General features: G+C 50.3%; 1 protein-coding gene across 1 annotated transcript; it reads left to right on the plus strand.

The window, feature by feature from the left end:
- Positions 1–17,623: 17,623 nt before the first annotated feature.
- KRT18 (keratin 18) lies at positions 17,624–22,013 on the plus strand. The gene is made up of 7 exons (XM_080810358.1): positions 17,624–18,711; positions 19,476–19,558; positions 19,871–20,027; positions 20,595–20,759; positions 20,866–20,991; positions 21,310–21,533; positions 21,834–22,013. Exons 1-7 carry the CDS (start codon positions 18,283–18,285, stop codon positions 21,952–21,954), a joined length of 1,305 nt encoding a protein of 434 aa, XP_080666484.1. The 5' UTR covers positions 17,624–18,282; the 3' UTR covers positions 21,955–22,013.
- Positions 22,014–22,852: the final 839 nt, after the last annotated feature.

The following is a 22,852-nucleotide window of genomic DNA, read 5'->3' on the forward strand; positions in this document are numbered from 1 at the left end:
CCTCCGCCCCCAGCCGCCCCCTCCCACCCATGGCCAGACCCTGTTCCTCGTAGAAACCAGCTCCAAAAAAAAAATCTCTCTCTCTCTCTCTCTCTGTCTCTCCCTATGCAGGTCACCAGCCTAGGGATTCTCCTTCTCTCTCTCTCTCTCTCTCTCTCTCTGTCCCTCCAGCCTGGCTCTACCCCAGGCACCTTCTTCAGGAAGCCCTCCCAGACCTCCCAGGCTTTCCTCCCAGCCCTCCAAGCCCACACTATGATTAGACACCCTCAGCTCTGACCTGGTCTGCCAGACTGGGGTGTGGGTTCAGGCACCCCCAGGGGACTAGGAGTTCCCCTAAGACAGTAAAGACAACTTTTAATCCTTATGGAAACTATTAAATAAACATTATCTCCATTTTAGAGCTGAGGGAACAGTCTGGAGGTGAAGAAAAGCTTGGAGCAGCTGGGAAAGGCCGAACTGGGCCCCGTCTTCCTCCCAAGCCATGTCCCTCCTCCCTGCCTCCCTCTCCCTCCAAGATCGTACCAGATGTCAGGAACTCCCCACACCATAGACTTTTTATAACCCCATTCAATCTTCACACTGAAGCCTACAGGGAAAATACAGATAGCCTCATTTTACACCTTTAGGATAGGGAAGCTCAGAAAGTTTCAAAATATTCCCTAAGGTCACAAAGCACTCAAGTGTCACAATCAGAAATCAACCCAACCCTTCTAGCTCTGAAACCCAAACTGAGGTTTCCCAGGCCCCTGGGTCTAGCCAGAACGAAGCTGAGAGAGGCAGGAGATAGCCATGCAGATTCTCCAGGCCAGCATGAAAAAGTCTTGACTCCAATCAGCCAGCACCTCTGATAAAGGAAGATGACTTCCAGAAGGGAAGCCCTGCTGAAGTGGCCCCTGCTGATCTGGGGAGACCCAGGAATTCCAGAACAGCTGAGAAGCTGAGTGGCATAAGTGTCCTCCCAGCTCTCCATCCTTCCTCCTCACCCTGGGAGCTGCCACACGCTCAAGTCCTTTCACTTCTGCATTTCCTACTGCCACTCAGTGATCTTGGATTTGTGATTAAATGAAATGAAATGGCTCTGATACTTCCCTTTTTTTTTAAGATTTTATTTATTTATTTGTCAGAGAGAGTGAGCACAGACAGACAGAGTGGCAGGCAGAGGCAGAGGGAGAAGCAGGCTCCCCACCGAGCAAGGAGCCCGATGCGGAACTTGATCCCAGGACTCTGGGATCATGACCCAAGCCGAAGGCAGCGGCTTAACCAACTGAGCCACCCAGGCGTCCCTCTGATACTTATTTCTAAACAATCCTTAGAACAACATTGAATAGCTGAAAAACATAAATTTGGAAATCAAATCATATGTGTTCTAATCTCAACTCAGTCTCCAAATTGCTGCATGACACTGGACAAGTCACTTCCCCTCTCTGAGCTACAGTTGTGTCTGTATAAAGAAGGAGCAGTACCACTTATTTCTGGAATTCCTTTAATTTCATTTAAATTAATTTGGTTTGGGGGCATCTGGGTGGTTCAGTTGGTTAAGCGTCTGACTCTTGACTTCAGATCAGGTCATGATCTCAGGGTCTTGAGATGGAGCCCCAAGTTGGGCTCTGTGCTGAGCAGGGAGCCTGCTTCTCCCTCTCCCTCTACCGCTCCCCACCCAATCAATCAATCAATCAATTTGGTTTTTAGAACTTTGAATTTCCCAGAGTTCCCTCTCTGTGATCATTTCTTCACAGCAGAGACAGCAGTGAACCTGAAATCATACTTGATTTGGGCTCTCAGCTTTTGTTCGCTTGTATGTCAAGCAAATTATGGGATGACAGTAGTTGTCAGAGCTTTTCTTGGCCCAAAATCTTCTCCAAAATCTCCCCCTTCCTCTTGTCCTTCATCGCCCTCCCTCCGTGAAAGGGCCCCGTGATGAAGCACACTCCCCTCTACACTCTGGAGTCACTCGTAGCTCCCTCCTACCACAGTACTAGCCAGCGGACGAGACAGCATCCTCTCCTTCACTGAGCATTGAAAGGGGAGAAAGGATAGACTAGAAGAAGGACTGGCTCATCTAAGGAATCCTAGGAGTAGCAATGAGTGACTAGGGCAGGGGGTGCTCCTTTGAAGGAGCTGTGGTGCTGGAACTCCCCACTCAGACTTCGATGGGGTCAGGCCTGCCCAGAAGCCAAGGAATGGAGGAGTGTGGGGGCAGCAGGCCTCGAGGAGGCAAGAGTACAGAATGGCTGGGACAATGGGGAAATGACCTCAGGGAAGGAGGTCTGGCAGGTTCTGAAAGTGGTGCTCTCAGATGGTCTGTAATTCCTAGCGGGGGCTGAGTCAGGCCCGGCAAGGTCAGGCCCCCAGAGGAATGCAGTTAGAGGTGTAGGTCTATAGAACAGACTCCCTCACTAGGAATGGGCCCATCCAGGGTCATAAACCTTATCTCCCAAACCTCCGGAGAGCAAAACTGGCTATCTCTGGGTTCCCAGGAACTCAGACTGAGTCAGAGCTGGGGGGCTGCCGCGATGGTGGGCCTGGGCAACATGCCTCCTGGGTGTGGGGTCTGACAGAAGATGGGACCAAAGGAGGTTGGGAGCAAAGGGGGAGGAGAGATGGATCAGGATGACTGGTCCCAGCAACGGCTAAGGGTGTCAAACTCCTACTAGCCAGCCCCAAGCCAGAAATTTCCCCTCCCACACCCCCAACCCCAGCCAGGGAAATTCTGTCCCAGGGCTGGACAGCAGTGTCATCTCAGCCTCCTGCTACTGAGCTCTGGGGTTCGTGCCCAGCTGTTCCTGGAGCGTAATGGGTCCTCTCTCTCTGCCACCATTACCTATTTCTCTAGCTTTATTATTTTTTTAAGATTTTATTTATTTAGGGGCACCTGGGTGGCTCAGTCATTGAGCGTCTGCTTTTGGCTTGGGTTGTGATCCCAGGGTCCTGGGATCAAGCCCCGCATCAGGCTCCCTGCTCAGCAGAAAGCCTGCTTCTCCCTCTCCCCCTTCCCCTGCTGGTGTTCCTTCTCTCGCCTTCTCTCTCTGTCTGTCTTTAAACAAAGTCTTTAAAAAAAAAAAAAAAAGATTGTATTTACTTATTTTAGAGACAGAGCCAGTGAGTCGGGGGAGGAGCAGAAGGAAAAGGACAAGCAGGCTCCATGCTAAGCCCAGAGCCTGATGCGGGGCTCAATCCCAGGACCTTGAGATCATTATACCTCGGCCAAAATCAAGTCAGATGCTTAACCGACTGAGGCACCCAGGCACCTCTCCCTTGCTTTAAAAAACACATTGACTTACCCTTCCTCTTAGAGGACGGGAGCAGGACCCAAAATGCAAAGGACCCAGGTTCTAGCTCCAGACCTGGTCTTCCTCCCCCACACCCATACCCTGAGCTGGGCTCCCAGTCCCTTAGAGGGAGGAGGAGGCAGGAGGTGGTGTTGCCTTGCTCTCTGTGTCCCTGAGAAATTCTCTACCTCCCTGTGATGTTCCCTCCTCCTTCTTGCATGCAGGTGAGATGGGTCCTGGAGACCTGCGGGTGTGAACGGGCCCTTTGCAGAGTGGAGGGGGAGCTGACGTCACCCGGCCTGAAGCTCCAAGACTTGGACGCATCCTCCCTCTGTCCCTCTGTCTCATCCCCTTCTAAATCCCCCAGTAGCTTTGCTCTAAGATGTCCTCTGGCCAGGCTCAGCCAGACTGATCCTCCATAAACACCACTTTGATCCAGTCACTCCCCAGCTCAGAGCCTCCAGTTGCCTTCAGAATAAAGGTCAGACTCCTCCTCTGGCTGAGCTGAGCTCTGCCTGGCACTGGCTGCCTCCCTGCCCCAGCTCCGGGGCCCTGCCCTTCCCTCCCACAGTACCTCCCTGTCACCTGCACCTGCTGAAATCTTACCCCTCCTGCCCGCCCTGGCTCCAGCACACCCCATTCATTCTGCAAACATTTACTGAATGAAAATCACACACCGGGCATCTGCCCACACAGCCTGCCCCGGTCACCACTGCTGGAAGTCACCACTCCCACAGAGACCCCCCAAAACGAGCCTTTGTTTTACCCCTGGGTTGGGTCACCCTTGCCTGAGCACCTCCTTCATTGGAAACCTGATCCACAGGCATCTAATATGCCTTGAACATGGGCTAATGGGGCAGTCTCCCGTATTTGTCTCATTCGGTCCTCACAATGACCTTGGGGGTTCAGTGTCATTACGGTAACTTGCCCAGCAACTAGTAACTGGGCCTTCAAACGGAGTCCCCAAATTTCAAGTCCAGGGTCCTCACACCAGCACCTACTGCAGGCTCAAAAGCCGGCTCCTGCCTTACACATTTCTGTTTTGCTCAGTCCCCAGCACAGAAATTGGTTCAATTCACGGAAGGAAGGAATGAATGGTTCTCTGATTCTATTCTACCCCAACGAGTCCTCGTCTCCCCTCTGATCCCTACTTCCTCTCCTCCACATTCCTTTTTTCCTATGTCCTCCTCTCCTTCACCTTGGGCCCCCAGGATCCAGAAGATAAGGGAGAAAAGAGGCTGCAATTATTCTCATTGGTACCAGGGATTGGATAGGCCTCAGGAAGGTCTCCACAACCCAGAAACAGCCCCAAGGAGGTAATCCAGGATGGGAGGACTCCTCCCTACACCCCACCACCCAGTTTGATAGACCAAATGAGTCCCAGACCTTATCTCCATCCCTCTCTAATTCCAGCAGGACATAGGCGGGGCAGGTGGGGAGCAGGCAGGGGCAACCAGTTAACAGTGAGAGGGTAGAAGGAAACCTAAATTCGGTGACTCACCACCTTGTGCCTTCCCAAGAATTGGGGGGCGGGGGGGCTGCACGCTTGAAATTCCAGCCCAGCCCTGGAGAGACACTTGCGTGTCAGTAAGCTGGACAGGAGGAGGAGGAAGTGCTCTGTTTACCCCAAACTAAAGGGCAGCCATGGCAACAGAGGCCAGGGCCATCGGTGTAGGGAGCAAAGGTCCCAGCCAGAGTAGGGCCCGGGATGCCAGCCTGCCAACTGGGCCAGCTTCCCAGACCATGCCAGCCAGGCCTTCTCTGGCCAAGCACCCTCTTGTGGCCAGCCAAAGCTCATCCTGAGAGCTGGGGAAGGGCAGCTCTGAGAAAGAAGCCACCCATTTTACAGACTCACATGTGTTTTCATCCCCTCCCCTCCCCTTCCGGGTGCTTTCTCTCCAGAGGCCAGACACAGACAGACAGATACTGAACCAGGGGGTAACTCTTGGCCTCTGCTGGGGCAAGGAAGGAATGGGGAGCTGAGCCAGCTGCTGGGAGGGGCAGAGTGGAGGTGTCAGTCCAGGAAGGTTTCCTGGAGGAGGACAAGGCAGAACAGAAGGAGGGCGTCCCAGGCTAAGGAAAAAGCAGAAGAGGGTGTCTCCTCAGCTGCAAAGATACGTCATCACACCTCCCCCTCTGCCAGGCACCAGTCTCATAAACTCCTGGAGTCTGAAGGGGCTTCCATGGCTGGCACCAGCTCCTTAATGCCCCCCTCGCCTGTTGCCTGTATTCATAGTCACCTGTAACTCCTTCTTGGAGGTGGCCCTTCCCGTGCTCAGGGCCAGGCCTTCCACACGCACTCTCAACTCTACCCCCTGAGAGCTGGCTCCATCAAGCGGCTCCTCTCTCAGTCTTGCTATCCCACGGCCATGGATTTCTCCCCTCTTCCTGTATCCATGTGCAAGTGTCTCCTCCTTAAAAAAAAAGAAAGAGAGGAAGAAGAGAGGGAAGGGGAGAGGGGAGGGGAATCATCCTTGACTCTTGACACCTCTCTGTCCATAGCCAAGCCTCTCAAAAGAATAGGCCGCGTTCATCCTCAATTCTCACCTCACCCTACGTAACCCCCTCCAGCCACCAGCCATGGAAATCTTTAAAACCACTAATGATCAGGGGCACCTGGGGGGCTCAATTGGTTGAGCTTCTGATCCTTGGTTTTGACTTAGCTCATGATCTCAGGGCCTTGAGATTGGGCCCCAAGTCGTGCTCTTGTGTTCCTGGGGAAGTCTGCTTGAGATTCTCCCTCTCCCTCTGCCCTCCAACCCTCCCCCCACATTCCCATGCTCACTCTCGCTCTCTCTTTCAAATAAATAAAGGAAATCTTAAAAAAAAAAATACACTAACGATCAACTAATAGCTGAATTTGGTGGACTCTTTTCAAGTTTCTCTTACTTGACCTACCTATGATATTGAACTGGACACCACTGACCTTTTTATCTTTCTTGAAAGACTATTTCCTTGGCCTCCTGACATCTCCTTCTACTTCCAATCCCTCGGGCCATTCCTTTGCAGTCTTCATTCTTGAATCCTCTCTATCTGACCCCCGCCTGTATCTGTCAGCCTTTGTCTTTTTGGTGGGCCACACATACTCATTTGGCACAATCACAGATCGCCAGCATCTCCCATATAACTCAAGAGGCAGGAAATCCAACCACATGTAGTCAGGAAATCAGGAAATCCATCCACAGAGGCCAGACTGAGAGCCTTGGCTTTAACCTCTTTTCTTCTGGTCAATCTCACCCACTTCCAGGATGATGGCTCCCAGACTCTCAGGAGAGCTGCAGAACCATGTTCCAAATGCCACCTTGGATCTCACCCAAGTCTCAAAATTAGTAGGCTTCAAACTGAAATCATTCTATAACACCGCCTTCCTGGCCTCACTTCTTTTCATAATTCCCATCTGATGGACAACATCACCCCTTCCAAAATGAGAAACTTAGGAGTCACCTGAAGAACTTAGGTACTATACTCTTTTTCATGTGGTTGTTATGAAGCTAAATCATGATATATATAAAGCATGTAGAATTGTGCCTGCCACATCACAGGTGCTCAATGATTGTTAGTCGTTATTGTTGGTATTCTTACTTCTTCATTCCCCATACATCCAATTGGACACCAAGACCAGCCAACTCTAACTTCTAAATTTCCCTTGAATCTATGTTCTTCCCTGTATTTCCACTGATTCTTCTCCCTTAATTGAGGCATTCGTTATCACTTATCTAGATGGTTGCAGTAATCTCCAATCTTGTCCCTTCATACTTTTCCAAGACATCTAGCTAGAGTAGTCTTGCCAAAAAGCAAAATGATCATGACGCTGTCTTGCTCCAAGCTTCAATGTGTCTCCAGATTCTGAAACAGTACCCAGCTGCCTTTGGTGCACCCCTGGGGAACTTGTTATAAATGGAGACCCAGGGGTGCCTGGGTGGCACAGTCTACTAAACGTCTGACTCCTGGTTTTGGCCAAGGTTGTGATCTCAGGGTTATGAGATTGAGCCTCGCCTCAGGTTCCATGCTTAGCAAGGAGTTGGCTTGAGATTCTCTCTCTCCCTCTCCCTCTGCCCCTCCCTCTCATGCTTTCTCTCTCTAAAAAAAAGAAATAAATCTTTTTTTTTAAAGATTTTATTTATTTATTTGACAGAGAGAGATCACAAGCAGGCAGAGAGGCAGGCAGAGAGAGAGAGAGAGGGAAGCAGGCTCCCCACTGAACAGAGAGCCCGATGCGGGACTCGATCCCAGGACCCCGAAATCATGACCTGAGCCGAAGGCAGTGGCTTAACCCACTGAGCTACCCAGGCGCCCCCCAAAAAAAGAAATAAATCTTTAAAAAATTTTAAAAATGGAGACCCAGACCCCAATACCAAAAAGTATTATTCTGCAATTGGGGGTGCCACTTGGGCACCTGCATTCATAACATGTTCCCCAGCGTACCTGGTGCAAAATAAAGTTGAGAACCAGGGAAGTGCAAACTCTTCATAGCCTTCAAGGCCCTCCTTGACCTGGATCTCACCGACCTTTCCCACTTCACCTTCTGCCTCTTACATTTTTCTGCTACCTCTTGGTTCCCCATGTATTTAAGAAATATCTATTGATCACCTAATAAGTGCAGGCACTAAAAACCCAATGATGAGCCAAATAGACATGGCCCCCAGGCTTACAATCTAGTTAGAAAGATGGCAACCTAATAATCTCAGTAAATACAGTAAATATAATAAAGCAATAAACATAATCTAATAAAGCAGTAAATATAAACTGCTCTAAATTATTTTAATAAAAGAAACACGATCCTATAAGAGTATATCACAAAAGAACATGACTTAAATTTGAAAGAATTAAGGAACAGTACTTGAACTGAACTATGAAGTATAACTTAATAGAAAAGGCTGCACTAAGGAAAAAGAATAATCTAGATATAGGGCATTGCATGTGCAAAGGTCCTGGATGAGCAGGACGTTTCCATATATTATCTGTTCCAGATATTATCTCTCACCACTTCTATTCAGCATCATACTGGAGGTGTCAGTGAGTGGAATGAGTCAAGAAAAATAAATAAAAGTCATAGAGATCACAAAAGAAGAAATAAAGCTGTCTATCTACAAATGAAATAATAGTCTATGTAGAAAATCCTAAAGAATATACAAAAAGTCACTAGAACTAATAAAAGAATTTAGCAAGTTTGCAGGATAAATGATCAACATTTAAAAATCAGTTACATTTCTATATACTAACAATGAGCGATCAGAAATTGAAATTGAAAGCACACAACATTTATAATCAGATTTAAAACATAAAATATCTTCTAATCAAATAAAATATGTGCAAGATTTTTGTGCTGAAAACCACAAAACATTAATAAGAGAAATTAAAGGAGATCTATATGAATGGAGAGATATACCAAGTTCATGGAATGGAAGACTTGATACTGTTATAATGCTAATTCTCTCTCTGAATTGATCTATAATTTAACGCAGTTCCAATCAAAATCTCAGTACACTTTTAAATAAAAATTGACAAAATTATTCTAAAAATTTATACAAAAAGGCAAAGGGCCTAGAGTAGCTAAAACAATTTTGAAAAAAAAAGAAGAAATTTGGATTCACACCACCTAGTCTCAAGAATTGCCATGAAGTTACAGTAATTGAGACAGTGAGGTATCAGCCTAAGGACAGATATATACATCAATAGAACATAAGAGAGTCCAGAAAGAGATTCACACAATGGTGCCAAGGCAAGTCACTGGAGAAAGGATAGTCTTTTCAACAAATACTGCTAGAACAATTGGACATCCTCGTTGCGGGGGGGTGGGGATGAACTTCAACCTGTCATAGGCAAGAATCAACTCAAAACATAAAATCTAAAACTGTACAACTTCTACAAGGAAATAAAAGGAAAAGTCTTAGTGATCTTGGGTTAGGTAAAGATATCCTAGATTGAACACAAAAAACACACACCTTCCAAGAAAAATTGATAATGGAATTTTATCAAAATTAAAACTTCAACTGTTTTTTTTTTTAAGATTTTTATTTATTTATTTGACAGAGATGACAAGTAGGCAGAGAGGCAGGCATAGAGAGAGAAGGAATCAGGCTCCTTGCTGAGCAGAGAGCCCAATGCGGGGCTTGATCCCAAGACCCCAAGATCATGACCTGAGCTGAAGGTAGAGGCTGTAACCCACTGAGCCACCCAGGCACCCCAAAACTTCAACTGTTCTAATAACATTGTTAAGAAAATACAAAGATAGGCCACAGATTGGGAGAAAGTATCTGCCAAACACATTAATTCTAATGAATCACAAGCCAAAATGTAAAACATAAAACCATAAAACTTCTAGAAAAAAAATAGGAAAGATCTTTGTGACTTTAAGATAGGCAAAGACTTCTCAAATACAGCATCAAACCATGATTCATAAAATAGAAACTTAATAAGTTGGACTTCTTCAAAATTAATAACTTCTCTTCAAAAGGCAAGGTCAAGAAAATGGAAAGGCAACCATAGACCAAGAGAAAATAGTTGTAAATCACATATATGATGAAGAATGTAAATCCAGACCTATAGGAAACTCTCAAATTTTAATAATAATAAAACAGAATGGATAAAAATGGGTAAAGATTTGAGTAGATACTTCATCAAAGAAGAGATACAGATAGCAACAGAAATCCAGGAGCAGAGGCCCAACATCATCAATCATTAGGAATCACAAATTAAAGCCACAATGAAATACCACTAAGCAATCACCAGAAAAGCTAACATTACAAAAAGTTGTTTAAAAAAAGGACAGACAATACAAAATGTGTACAGGATCCAAAGCCACTAAACTCTAAAACATCATGGTGGGAATACAATATGATACAACTACTTTAGAAAATACTTTGGCCTTTTCTTACAAAGTTAAACACATACTTATACAACCTTCTAGTTCCATTCCTGGGTATTTTATCCAAGAGAAATGAATATGTGTATCCACACAGAGACCTATCTACATCAATGTTTATAACAGCTTTATTCATAATTCATTCTAAAAGCTGAAAACAGGTTAAATATCCAGGTACTAGTGTATGGATAAACAAATTATGGTACCTCCATAGGGTGAAACATTATACAGCGGTAAAAAGGAACAAACGAGGGGCACCTGGGTGGCTCAGTGGGTTAAAGCCTCTGCCTTTGGCTCAGATCATGATCTCAGGGTCCTGGGATTGAGCCCCACATAGGGCTCTCTGCTCAGCAGGGAGCCTGTTTCCTCCTCTCTCTCTCTCTGCATGCCTCTCTGCCTACTTGTGATCTCTGTCTGTCAAATAAATAAATAAAATCTTAAAAAAAAAAAAAAAGGAACAAACGATTGTATTCCTTTGTCAAAACGCAAAGAATTCCATCCCTAAAAAAAGTGAATGTTACCATATGCAAATTATACCTAAAAAAAAAAAAACAATCTGTGGGTGCGTGGGTGGCTCAGTTGGTTAAGCCACGGCCTTCAGCTCAGATTGTGATCCTAGATTTCTGGGATCAAGTCCCAAATCGGGCTCCTTGCTCGGCGGGGAGCCTGCTTCTCTCTCTCCCTCTGCCTGCCACTCTGCCTGCTTGTGCTCTCTCTCATTCTGTCAAATAAATAAATAAAATCTTTTTTAAAAATCTGAATTGTTAAAAATCACGGGAAAAAAATTGATGCAGGAAGATCGCAGGTTCAGCCTGAGATCTAATAACTTTGTGGTGTTTTCAGCTTTGTTTTGTTTTTAAGCAATCTCTATGCCCACCGTGGGGTTCAAATTCACAACCCCGAGATCAAGAGTTGCATGCTGAACTGACTGAGCCAGCCAGGCACCCCAGATCTGACAGGTTTAAGATTACTTTGAAAGCTCCAAGAGGGGATACTATCCCATGACCAGCAGGTGACACAGACCTGAAATTCAGAGGAAAGGACTGTGTTAGACCCTGTTCGATCTGGAAAGCCTTCTCCTCGACCCTCTTGTCTCCATAGCAAGTTCTTACTCATTTTCTTTTTTTTTATTATTTTTAATTTTTATTTATTTATTTGACATATAGAGATCACAAGTAGGCAGAGAGACAGGCAGAGAGAGAGGAGGAAGCAGGCTCCCCGCTGAGCAGAAAGCCCAACGCGGGGCTCCATCCCAGGACCCCGGGATATGACCTGAGCCGAAGCCAGAGGCTTTAACCCACTGAGCCACCCAGGCGCCCCAAGTTCTTACTCATTTCCTGAAGCTCTGTCCAAGCATTCCCTCCTCCGTGTCCCCAGTCCTTCAACTGTGAGACTATGAACACCATGAGAGCAGCAAGCTTCTCTGGCTTTTCCTCGAGGTGCCCCCAGAGACTGGAACATGTCTGCATCTAGCAGGTGCCCTACAAACGGTTGGTGAATGGATGAAGCACTCTCTCCTCCCATAGTACTTAAGAACTTTGCACCTCTCACACTGTATTTTGTTTCTTCGGATATCTGTCCCCTCTAATAATGATCTCCTTGATTGTTATTATTTATTTGTGTTTATCTTTGTATTCCCAGCTCACGGTGGAGCTGAGCCAAACTGGAGGCTTGAACCTCCCTGCTGATGGAGAGCTGAGGAGAAGGAGGCAGGGCAGAACCCGTGAAAAACACCTGCTATGCTCCGGGCCCCATTATCAGCTGCAGTTTTTTTCCTGCAGCAACCGATGAGGAAACCGAAGCTCCGAGAAGCTCACTAACTTGGGCACCGTACGGGATCGAGGTCACTCGGAGAAAAACAGCAAAGCTAGGACACAAACTCGGGTCTGTCTGATTCCAAAATCTATGCTCTCTTCCCACCCTCTCTTTTCCTCGAGATCCTTAACTCCATGATTTTCAGCACCTTCAGCTACACTCAGTGCCACCACCTGCTCTGACCCAAACTCCAGTACCCCCTCTTTTACAAGCCACATCTCACGCTCCCTTGTTTTCTAGACAGCTGCTTCCATCCATCTTGCCATCTCCCAGCCCCTGGGCTCCTCCTCCTCCTGGGAGCTCTGGATGCCTTTGCTTCTCTGCTCAACCCTGCCCAGTGGTCTGGCATTCTGGCAAAGTTTTAAGTATTGATTTCTTTCCCCCGGAGTTTCCACCACCCCTGCCCTCTGTCTCTCAGTGAGAGATCCCCCAGGGTAGAGATTGTTTCTTGTGTACGCAGTCTCATCACAGGGCTGCGCTGTGTAAACTCTGCATAACCTCCTCCAGGACCTCAAACTTTTTACACGTCCTTTCCCGCCTCGGGGGGTAGACCTTGTATCCCACCGTATGTGTCGCAGTCTCCTCTGTGTCTGTCCCCTCTTTGCGCTGGTTGAGAGGCAAGAGTATGTAGGGGCGACATATGTCAAGTCCCAGCTCTGCCACCTACTCATCCTATATTACCTCTCAGCTTTCAGATCAAATGTCCCTTCCCACAGGACCTCAGACTAGGTTAGTCCTGCTGCTGATCTTCTCGAAGCAGCTGCTATGTGCTTGCATCGTTCCCTGGACTTGGCCTGGCATCGCAACACCGGCCCCTTTATTGTTGCCGCTGGTTTAATCATTGACCAGCCTTGCTAAACTGTACCATCCTCAGCAAGCCTTCCAGCAACCTCCTTACCCATAACAGCACATCATACCCTTTTCTCCTTTCCTTCCCCAGAAGTTTACCCTCTGCCTCCACTTCGTCAGTAACCACTCACTCACTCGCCAGCCCTTCACCACCTGCCCTCCATCTCCATCACTATCTGGAAGTGCTCTTGTCCTCAGCCTTCCTGATCGCTCTGTGTATCTGCCCCGTGGACAGCTCCTCCTTGAAACTCCTTCTCCTTGGCTTTCATGACCTCTCTCTCGGGGTATCTTCCTAGGAACTGGCAAGAGTCTGGACCTCCTCCCCCTTCTCCTCTCTTTTCCTTCTGTCTCTTCCTCCTCTTCTTGCCTTAGCTCTTTGCCCCCTTCTTTGCTCTGATCCTTTTCCATAGGCCATCTCATCTATGGGTTTTCCCCCAAATCTTTTAGGTGGGTGCTCCAGACGGGGCCCCTACATCTGGCTATGCAGGTTGGTCAGTGCAAAGGCCAAGGAGACAAGGATGAGGCTGACTTTTTCCAGTCTGTGCAAAGGCCCTGAGGACTAGCGTTAGCCTTGTGAGTTGCAGCCCCTAGCCCCTTCCTCTCCCAAGCTGTAGCCTTGCTTTTCTAGCTGCTCACAGGATAGCTCCCCCCAGATGCTGCTAGTAGAACTGCCAAGTCCAAAGCCAGAGTGAGAGAGACCAATAAAAACATGGCCACTGACAGGATGGTTTTTTTCTGGTTTGTTTTTTTTAAGATTTTATTTACTTATTTGATACACAGAGAGAGATCATAAGTAGGCAGAGAGGCAGGCAGAGAGAGAGGGAGAAGCAGACTCCCCGCCGAGCAGAGAGCCTGATTCGGGGCTCAATCCCAGGACCCTGGGATCATGACCCGAGGCGAAGGCAGAGGCTTAACCCACTGAGCCACCCAGGCGCCCCAACAGGATGGTTTTGAGACAAGTTCTCATCCACTCGGCTTTTCCATTTTACCTCCTTTTCCATAGACTCATAGTAGTAGCGGTCCCTGCCCTGTGCCCAGACTGAAAGGAAAGAGTGATGAGCAGGGAGAGGAAGACTAGAGAGCAGTGAGGGCAAAGTAAGGAGGCTGGGAGGAAGAGGAGTAGATGGGACAAACAAGACAAGAGAGGAAATCCGCTGGCTTCTCAGCTGTCAAATCTTGTCCCACAGAGTATTTCAGTGGATCCTCGTGAAAAATCTTGGAGGAGACATAGCTATTATTTTTATTACCAAGGACACGAAGACAGGTACATTTGCCCAAGATCCCCCAGCCAGCAGTAGGACCTTCAACCCAGGTCTTTTGACACCAAGGGCCATGTTCTTCCCCTTCGCCCACCCACTTCTCAGTAGATTCGAAAGAGATAAGAGGGATGGCATTGAGGTATCAGGGTTGCACCTGAGGAGAGACCAGGAGCACCAGGGTCAGAAGGGGAAGAGCTCAGAAGAGCAGGAGAGGGCATTCCTGGTGGCTGAGAGCTGACTTCACCAGATAAGGCTGTAGGGGGGCCCAGGGAGCTAACGGGGCTCTGGAGAAGGGCCAGATGGTCTAGAATCCTCTCTGAGCTTCAGCTCTGAAGTTTTCTGGGCAACCATATGCTGGTCAGTGCTGATCTTCCCCTCCTTTTCCACAGGGAATAATCCCTTGGGTACAAACCCAACCAAAGCAGTGTTAGACAAGCACCGGAGCATTCTTTGACCCTGCCACCCCTGGGAAAAAGGGACTGGCCTGAGCCTTCAGAAACCATCCCTGACCCCACACTGGACAGGCAGTGTCAGGGCCTCAAAATGGGACAAAGACATCTCCAGAAAACTCCCAAAGTCTTGAGATACCGAGTTGCAGTCCTGCACCTACCCCAGCGGCAGCCCCCCATCCTGCCTGCCTCCACAGCCTACCTAGCCACACTTGCCGGTACCCCAGCCTCTCCTGGCTTCCCCTTTTCATTAATCACTTAAATCAAAATCTTTTACAGAGATCCCCCTACATGCCAGATGCAGGGCTGGGCTGGGGGTGGGGGGGTCCCACTCTGACCCACACTCCTTTCTCCAGGGTCCTCCACAGCTTCACCCCCTAACTCCCTACCTCAGCAGCTCTGGGCCCTCTAGGCAGTGAAGGGAGTTGAGGGGAGCCTCCCAGGACACGCTCACTCTCACTCACCTTAACTGCCTCCACCCTCCCCACCATAGGGTCCTCTCCTTTCCTCCAACACACACTCATACCTGTGGGAAGTCCTTTCTGAACCACCTTTCAATCCTTCCAGAAGATGATGGACATCATCCCCTCCCTGTTTGGGCGCTAGACCCCCACCCTCACACCTCGTTGCTATTCTTTTTGTTTTTCTTTTTAAGATTTTATTTATTTGTCAGAGAGAGAGAGAGAGAGAGAGAGTGGCAGGCAGAGGGTGAAACTGGCTCCCTGCCAAGCAAGGAGCCCACCACTGTTCTGAACACCTCCCTCCTCAGGGCCCAGCAGGAAATTTCCAGCCTAAATGATGAAGCAAAAACTAAAGGACTGCAGGGCCCCGTGACCCTCCCTGATCCCTAACCCCCACCATCTAGTTTCCCCTGGGCTGTCAGCTCCAATCCTCAGACAGAGAATGTGGGGAAGAGGAGGAAAGGGCTGACCTCCTTATCAGGGTCATCTCTGAGTTGACTCAGGAGTTAAACCTGCCTCTCAGGTTCCCCACTCCCCCTCAGCAGGACACCAGAATGTGGGGTCTGAGTCGGGGCAGGGAACATTTCCCCTCCCTCGGGAACCCCCTCTGCTGGGTGTCTGTACTCTTAAAGCATTCTGTCTCACCAGGCCAACTCCTGCTCCACATCTCCCAGGACCCATCTCTTAGACACCTATTCCCCCTTCCCCCTTGCTACCTACCCTCCCCCACTCCAGAGCCCCAGTGCCCCCCAGTGCTGGTGATCTGTGGCCCAAAACTCCTCCCTCACAACCCCCCCTCCCCAGCTCTCCCCAGGCTCTCCCACAGAGTGAAAAGGTCCTGAATCACAGAGCAGTCTGGATATGGTGGAAAAGGGCAGGCCGGTGCTAGAAGGCTGAGGTTGGTATTTGCCCGATGCTGCAAGAGGTCAGGAATGTGGCCATTGACATCAGCTATGGGAGATAAGACCCAGCTGGCAGCTCTCCCCCTCGGGCCCTAGACTGAGCCTCCACAGGCCTCAGAAGGTCCTGAGCAGTTGAAATGGGGTAGGGATCAGAGAAGCATCTGGGAAGGGGTTTGGTTAAGAATCCTGGGATCTGGGCCTGATCCCTGATGGAATTTAAAGTCCCCCAGAGGTCTAAAGTGACTTAGACCTCTTATCATTGAACCATCTTTACAATTAAATGGATCCCCCAACCTCTATCCTCCTGGATGCATTAAAGACTTACTCTGCAGTAAGAAACTAGTATTTGTTCCATGAAAGAGTGATAACGCTCACATCCACCATTCACCCAAGGAAACAGACTGGATAGGCTTTACTATTCTCTCTTTACAAGGGAAGAAACTGAAGTTCGGAGTGAAGTGACTTCCCCAAGTTCACACAGCTAGCCAAGAACCCAAATTGACTTACTTGAGGCTTAGCAAAAAGAACAAAGGCAATAGGCACGTGGCATGTGTAATCCACGTATCTTATTGCGCAATTCCGCACCACGTGATAATTCTAGAACCCAGCAGGGGGAACAAGCAGATGAAAGCAGGAGAAACCCCTTTGACGTGTTGGGTACCTGTTGGGTACCTCTATCTCCCCGAAACCTGCCATGCAAACTGAGCAGGGACTTATTTGTCTGCTGTTTTGCATGTGTTTGCCTTTTGGCTTCCACAGGCCCTGATCCGCTCCTAGCCAGCCCCCATGGAGCTCAGGAGGCTTCCCCTAGCAGAAGGCAGCAGGCCTGGGTGAATCCGGGGCCAAGTCCTCCACCTGAGCTGTGCCTCCCCTCTGGCGGGTCCACTGGACCAGCTCTCTATCCCTTCCTCTCCCAGGCCTGCTCTCATGCCTGCCTCCATCTCTCTGGTGCAGCTGGCAGCTTGATAAGAATCAATAGGTCCACTCCGGAGCAAAGAGCACCGACAAGTGTCTAAAGCCAGGCCCTGCTGGACAAACAAGCCGCTCATGGTGACAGACTGGAAGGCCCTGTCCCTCAGGATCCCCCCAGTTCATTCAGCCGGGGGTGGCCAGCAGCCTCAGAGGCGCAGGGAGCGATGGGACCTTTTTTTACTTCCATCCTTTCTACCAACGTCCTGATGTGAGCTTCCTGGAGGAGGGAGCTCCCCGGGGACCGGCTTGAGATCCAGAGAGCCTTCTGAGGGGACGCAGGGGAAGGAGGGGACGCAGGGGAAAGCGGGGACCTCCAGAAAAAATCCTAGTAAGGCTGGAGCCAGGGCCGGCCAGAAGGGCTGAGTCTCGGCTGGAATGTTTCTAGGCAGCCTTGGCTGTTGTCTTAGACCCTGCACCGTGTGGGACGCAGTCTGCATGAGGGATTTCAGCCTGTGTTAGTCACTGCTGTTCTCCCCCACTGCAACTCAAGCAGGGTCTGACACACAGTCGGTGCCCGAGGACAAGTAGCTGTTGAACTGTAAAGTGCTCAGAAAGTATTTGTTTCCCCCCTCTGGTGTAGGTAAGGCTGACACACAGGTGTTTGGAAGGTAAGAGTGTCCGCTGTTGAAATCACAAAGGGTTCCCCTGAGGGCAGGCTTCCAGGGGAGAGAGTGGAGGGGAGAAGCACAAGAGGGAGGGGGCTCAGAGAATCGCTTTGTTTTCAGAGGTCTGAACCTACTTGGTGAGTGAATGTGTTTGTGGGTATTTGACAATACACATCTATATGATGTGGGCCTGAGTGTGTGCTAGTGAACATGGGCACGTGGGTATGTCTGGGAACCAAGTGTGGTGGGGTCTGGTGTGTAAGCCAGCAGATTCGAGGATTAGTTCTTCTCCAGCCCCAAACTTTTCTTCCCCAGGACTCCTGGGGCTCCAGGATCGTCCCCAAGATCCTCTCCCTAGGTGGGAACTTGGGCTGCCCCTTGAGGATAATTACCGAGATTCACACCCGACTTCACTCACTCACCTCCCCAAACCCCCAAATTCCAACCTGCCAGGACCTCCTCTACCTGGGGAAGGGGGGCATAACAACGTCATTTCCTGCCCCGAAACTACACTTCAAGGGCCGACTCCACCTGCCGCCCTGATCGGTCCAAGTTACTCGCCCCCTTTCTGGGGGGGTGGAGGGTGGCCTTGGCAGGAAGGTGCAGAGGGTGCTGGGGGAAGGGACGCTGGGGAAGTCCGGGAACCGACACGCGGATTCCCGCCTCGGTCCACCTGTGGCCCAACCTTCCGCGAACGCGGGGACTTGGTGGCGGGGGCGGGGCCTGCCCGGGCAGGTCCCCACCCCTTCCCTCGGCGATAAAACTTCAGTCGCGGACCTGGCACGCTTCCTGGCCGGAGCCTGAGTCCTGGCCTCTTATCTTACTCTCCGAACAGCATGAGCTTCACCACCCACTCCACCTTCTCTTCCAACTATCGGTCCCTGGGCTCACTGCAGTCGCCCAGCCACCGGGTCCGGCCCGTCAGCAGCGCGGCCAGCGTCTATGCAGGCGCCGGAGGCTCAGGCTCCCGGATCTCCGTATCCCGCTCCACCAGTTTCCGGGGCGGCTGGGGGTCCGGGGGCCTGGCCACGGGGTTGGCCGCCGGGATGGCCGGGGGTCTGGCCGGCATAGGGGGCATGCAGGGCGAGAAGGAGACCATGCAAGACCTGAATGACCGCCTGGCCTCCTACCTGGAGAGGGTGAGGAGCCTGGAGGCAGATAATCAGAGACTGGAGGTGAGAATCCGGGAACACCTGGAGAAGAAGGGACCCCAGGTCAGAGACTGGGGGCATTACTTCAAGACCATCGAGGAGCTGAGGGCTCAGGTAAGGGACCCCCGGACCCCCAGCCGAGTTTGACCCTCCAGTTGCCCACTCCCTGCTTCTTCCTCCCCCTCCCCCAAAGATAGGAATTTTGATAGGATTGGGTGCCCTGACTCCTTCCCCTTTTCTATCTCCATCGTGCCCCCTATTCCACAGGGAGGGGGGTGGCGCGGCCTGGATTTCCATGCATACCCCTAGCCATAGGAACCCCATAGGGCGGTGGCTGGGCATGGGAGGGCCCTTTCCTGGGAGTTGGCGGGAAGGGGAGGGGGCAGGTTTTGCAGAGGAAGTCTGCATGAGAGGAGGTGTGACAAGGCCCCATAAAGAGGACCTGGGCACTCTGGCTTCTGGCCGAAGCAGGACAATTGGAGGGTTAAGCGGATGTGGCTAAGGCTGAGTCATCTAAGAGTAAACAGGAGGCCTACCTGTGGGAGGGGCCAATAGGGGGAGCAAGGGGAGGTGAGCAGGTGCACTAGGAAAAAGAAGTGCCAGGAGAAGACTGGCTTACTTCAGGGCAGGCAGGCCAGCAGAGGCCCCAAAAAAAGGGGCAGTGGGAGACCGGTGGGAACTCTGGAATTTGGGACTCCAGGAAAGGAGGGAACACTGTGAGAGGGCACAGATGGTAGGGGATAGGCGTACAAGGACAGTAACCTCTAGCTATTGTGGGGACTTGGAAGGTTTCACTCATACACATAACACCTTCCCACACTCAACGCTCTCCACCATTGATTTCCCATTCATGGAGCCTCCTGTCTGCAATCCCCCAGATTTTTGCAAGTTCTGTGGACAATGCCCGCATCGTTCTGCAGATTGACAATGCCCGTCTTGCTGCTGATGACTTCAGAGTCAAGTAAGCCTGGGAGTGCTAGGAAGCCGACTGGTCTGTTCCTGGCTGGGTCGCTCAGGTGGGGGCTCACAGTGAGATCTTCAGCTGTGGTCAGAGCTGGGCAGATAAGAGTTAGACTCCAACAACTTATTCATTGATATAACCCAGTTTAAGAATATTGTCCCCCAAGCACTGAGAATGGTGCTCAGAGGATTACCACCTGATCCTGACTCTGGGTGCTGGTTTGCCGTGGCCCTGGGGGTGCTCTTAGGCGGCATGGGCTGAGAAGGTTCCAGATCAGAGATGAGGCCCCTCTGATTACTTCTGCTCCCACAGGTATGAGACGGAACTGGCCATGCGCCAGTCCGTGGAGAGTGACATCCACGGGCTCCGCAAGGTCATTGATGACACCAATGTCACTAGGCTGCAGCTGGAGACAGAGATTGAGGCTCTCAAGGAGGAGTTGCTCTTCATGAAGAAGAACCATGAGGAGGCAAGCAGGGGCCACTGGCCAGGCCAGGGACTAGGAGGCCAAACAAGTCTGGATGCAGGGGGGATAGACAGGACAGGCCACCTGCAACTTGCAGGGACGTTTAGAACTACAAGCCTGGGCTCTTCCTAACCAGACTGCTGCCCTACTCAGTGGGTCGCCTGAAATGCAGCATGATGGGGTCAAGAGGACATGGGTGAGAGTGTGAGGAGAGGACAAAAGATAGAAACAGCCAGCACCACGTGGAAGGGCTGATGGAGGAGTGAGAGTGGGTGGAGCTGGCTGGGCTTCCTGGAAGAACGCACAAGGAGCAAGTTTGTGGAGCGAGGATAGACGGAGGGTCAGAGCCAAGTGAGAAGAGAAACCACCTGTGGGTGGTAGATTAAGGCAGGGAGTGGGTGGCATTTTATTCCCCTGGAGTAGAAAACCCAGAACTGACATTGCCCAGAGTACAAAACTGAGCGTCTCCTCCGTTGCTCTCTCCGGCTGATCCCCAGACCTCCTGCGGGGAGGAGCCTTGTCAGAGCTCTGACCCTGAGTCTCCCCTCACTCTGATCTTCTCTCCCTCAGGAAGTAAAGGGTCTACAGAACCAAATTGCCAACTCCGGGTTGACCGTGGAGTTGGATGCCCCCAAGTCTCAGGACCTCAGCAAGATCATGGCAGACATCCGGGCCCAGTATGACGAGCTGGCTCGGAAGAACCGAGAGGAGCTGGACAAATACTGGTCCCAGCAGGTGCATGAGGGGAAGGGACGGGAGCCAGGCCAGGCGCAGAGGCCCGAGGCGGTGGTGGGGAGGCCGAAAGAGAAGGAGGGTCCTGAGGACTCTACCTACCCTGCAGATTGAGGAAAGCACCACAGTGGTCACCACACAGACCGCGGAGATAGGAGAGGCTGAGATGACCCTCACGGAGCTGAGACGTACCGCCCAGTCCTTGGAGATCAACCTGGACTCGATGAGAAACCTGGTGAGAGCCCTGACTTCACCTGCTCCTACTGCTCTTGGCCCTGACCTCTGTCGGCCTCAGACCCAATCCTGTCTCGGCCCAAATCCCACCCCTTCCATCCTAAGTCACGTGCTCCGAAAGCGTGGTTTCTCTTTGCATTTCCTGCTGCTCCTACCCACAACCCTAGTACCTGGCATACCCTAAGTTTTCCAAGAAGTTTCCAAGAGTGAAGGGATGAGCCATCCCGGGATTTGGACTGCTCTGCTGAAACTCGCAGAGGCTCTGCCTCCACTCCATCTCAAGACTCACCCGATGCTCCTCCCTGTGCCCCCACCACAGAAGGCCAGCTTAGAGAACAGCCTCAGGGAGGTCGAAACCCGCTACGCCATGCAGATGGAGCAGCTCAACGGGGTCCTGCTACACCTGGAGTCTGAGCTGTCCCAGACCCGGGCGGAAGGGCAGCGCCAGGCCCAGGAGTACGAAGCCCTGTTGAATGTCAAGGTCAAGCTGGAGGCTGAGATCGCCACCTACCGTCGCCTGCTGGAAGATGGGGAGGACTTCAAGTAAGTGGGGCTCTTCTCCCACCCTCACAAGCTGGAGTGGGGATACACTTCTCCCCAAAAGCATCTTTGGTAAGCCCCACCTTGTACCTGTTCATCTGCATCCACTGAGCACTGGGCGGGAGCTCTGTGCGGGCTCCTGCATGTCCCAAGGGAGTAACAGTGGCAGAGGCCCTCCCCTCTAGGTAGGAGAAGAGACCAAGTCTTGCCCCAACCATAGGGTTTTTTTTTTTCTTCCCTTCCCTCGACTCCCTGCTACTCTGCCCAGCTATTTATAACTGGAGCTTGGTCTTCTGTTAACAGTCTCAGTGATGCCCTGGACAGCAGCAGCTCCATGCAGACCATCCAGAAAACCACTACCCGAAGGATTGTGGACGGCAAGGTCGTGTCTGAGACCAATGACACCAAAGTTCTGAGGCGTTGAGGGAGCAGAAGCAGGGTACCCTTTGGGGAGCAGAAGGCCAATAAAAAGTTCCAAGGTCACTTCGTGTCTCCCTTGGCTGTTTTCATACTGTATATAGATGCTCTGACCCAGTCCTCCCTCTGATCAGGTAGAAATCAGCACCGACCCCAGGGGTGTCATATAGGGGGAGGGGAGTGCAGCCAGAGGAAAGGTCTGTGTTCTCTTCTGAGAACTCACCTTCTCAGAAAGAGGAGGGTACTGTTGATGAGAATTTGTCTTTTCAAATTAGAAAAGGGATAAGTAACATGCACAAAATCTAGAAAGAAGGAAATAAAATTAAATATTTCCCATGCACTCCAGAGGTAACCACTGTAAAATAGTTTCTTAAACTGGACAGACACGAACACATTTCATTTTATTCTATATCTGTAGGGTCACACCATTCTACAAGCTCGAGTTCCCAAACCCTTCTTTCTTTACCTCACAGAGTGTCTTGGGCACCTTTCTCAATCACTGTGCGTACACACCTGCCTCACTTTCTTCACCCAGTTGAGTGAATGTGGACTCTTCTTCTACCTCCATTTGGAATCCATCGCGTAATCCATTTTCCAGAAGGAAACTCTTAGTCCAACAGTGAAGGGGAAAGCGCAGCACTGTGGTCATTATGCCCTCCGTCACCTCTCCTGTTTTGCTGACAATTTCAATGACTTTTTTCCTACCCATCTTGCAGCTGAATGTCTAGATCACATAAATCTTCTCTTAACTTGCAACAAAGAGTAATCACTACACTCCAGCAGTTCCCAAGAATCAAAAGCTTCAGCTGTGTCGTGTCCAGTCATGGTCAACAAACCAATGTGAGAAACGATGTCCAGGTCTTTCTTGGCCTTTGTCTTAATAATTAATCCTCCATCTGGTTTGA

The sequence above is a fragment of the Martes martes genome (genome assembly GCF_963455335.1).
Source record: "Martes martes genome assembly, chromosome: 8".
In the NCBI taxonomy this organism is placed as follows: Eukaryota; Metazoa; Chordata; class Mammalia; order Carnivora; family Mustelidae; genus Martes; species Martes martes.

What these genes read in the sequence shown, in the direction of transcription:
- KRT18 (XM_080810358.1), top strand. Translation starts at nt 18,283, where the DNA reads ATGAGCTTCACCACCCACTCCACCTTCTCTTCCAACTATCGGTCCCTG. An exon ending in GCTGATGACTTCAGAGTCAA is followed by an intron (nt 19,559 to 19,870) that starts GTAAGCCTGGGA and finishes CTGCTCCCACAG; the next exon opens with GTATGAGACGGAACTGGCCA. An exon ending in TGAAGAAGAACCATGAGGAG is followed by an intron (nt 20,028 to 20,594) that starts GCAAGCAGGGGC and finishes TCTCTCCCTCAG; the next exon opens with GAAGTAAAGGGTCTACAGAA.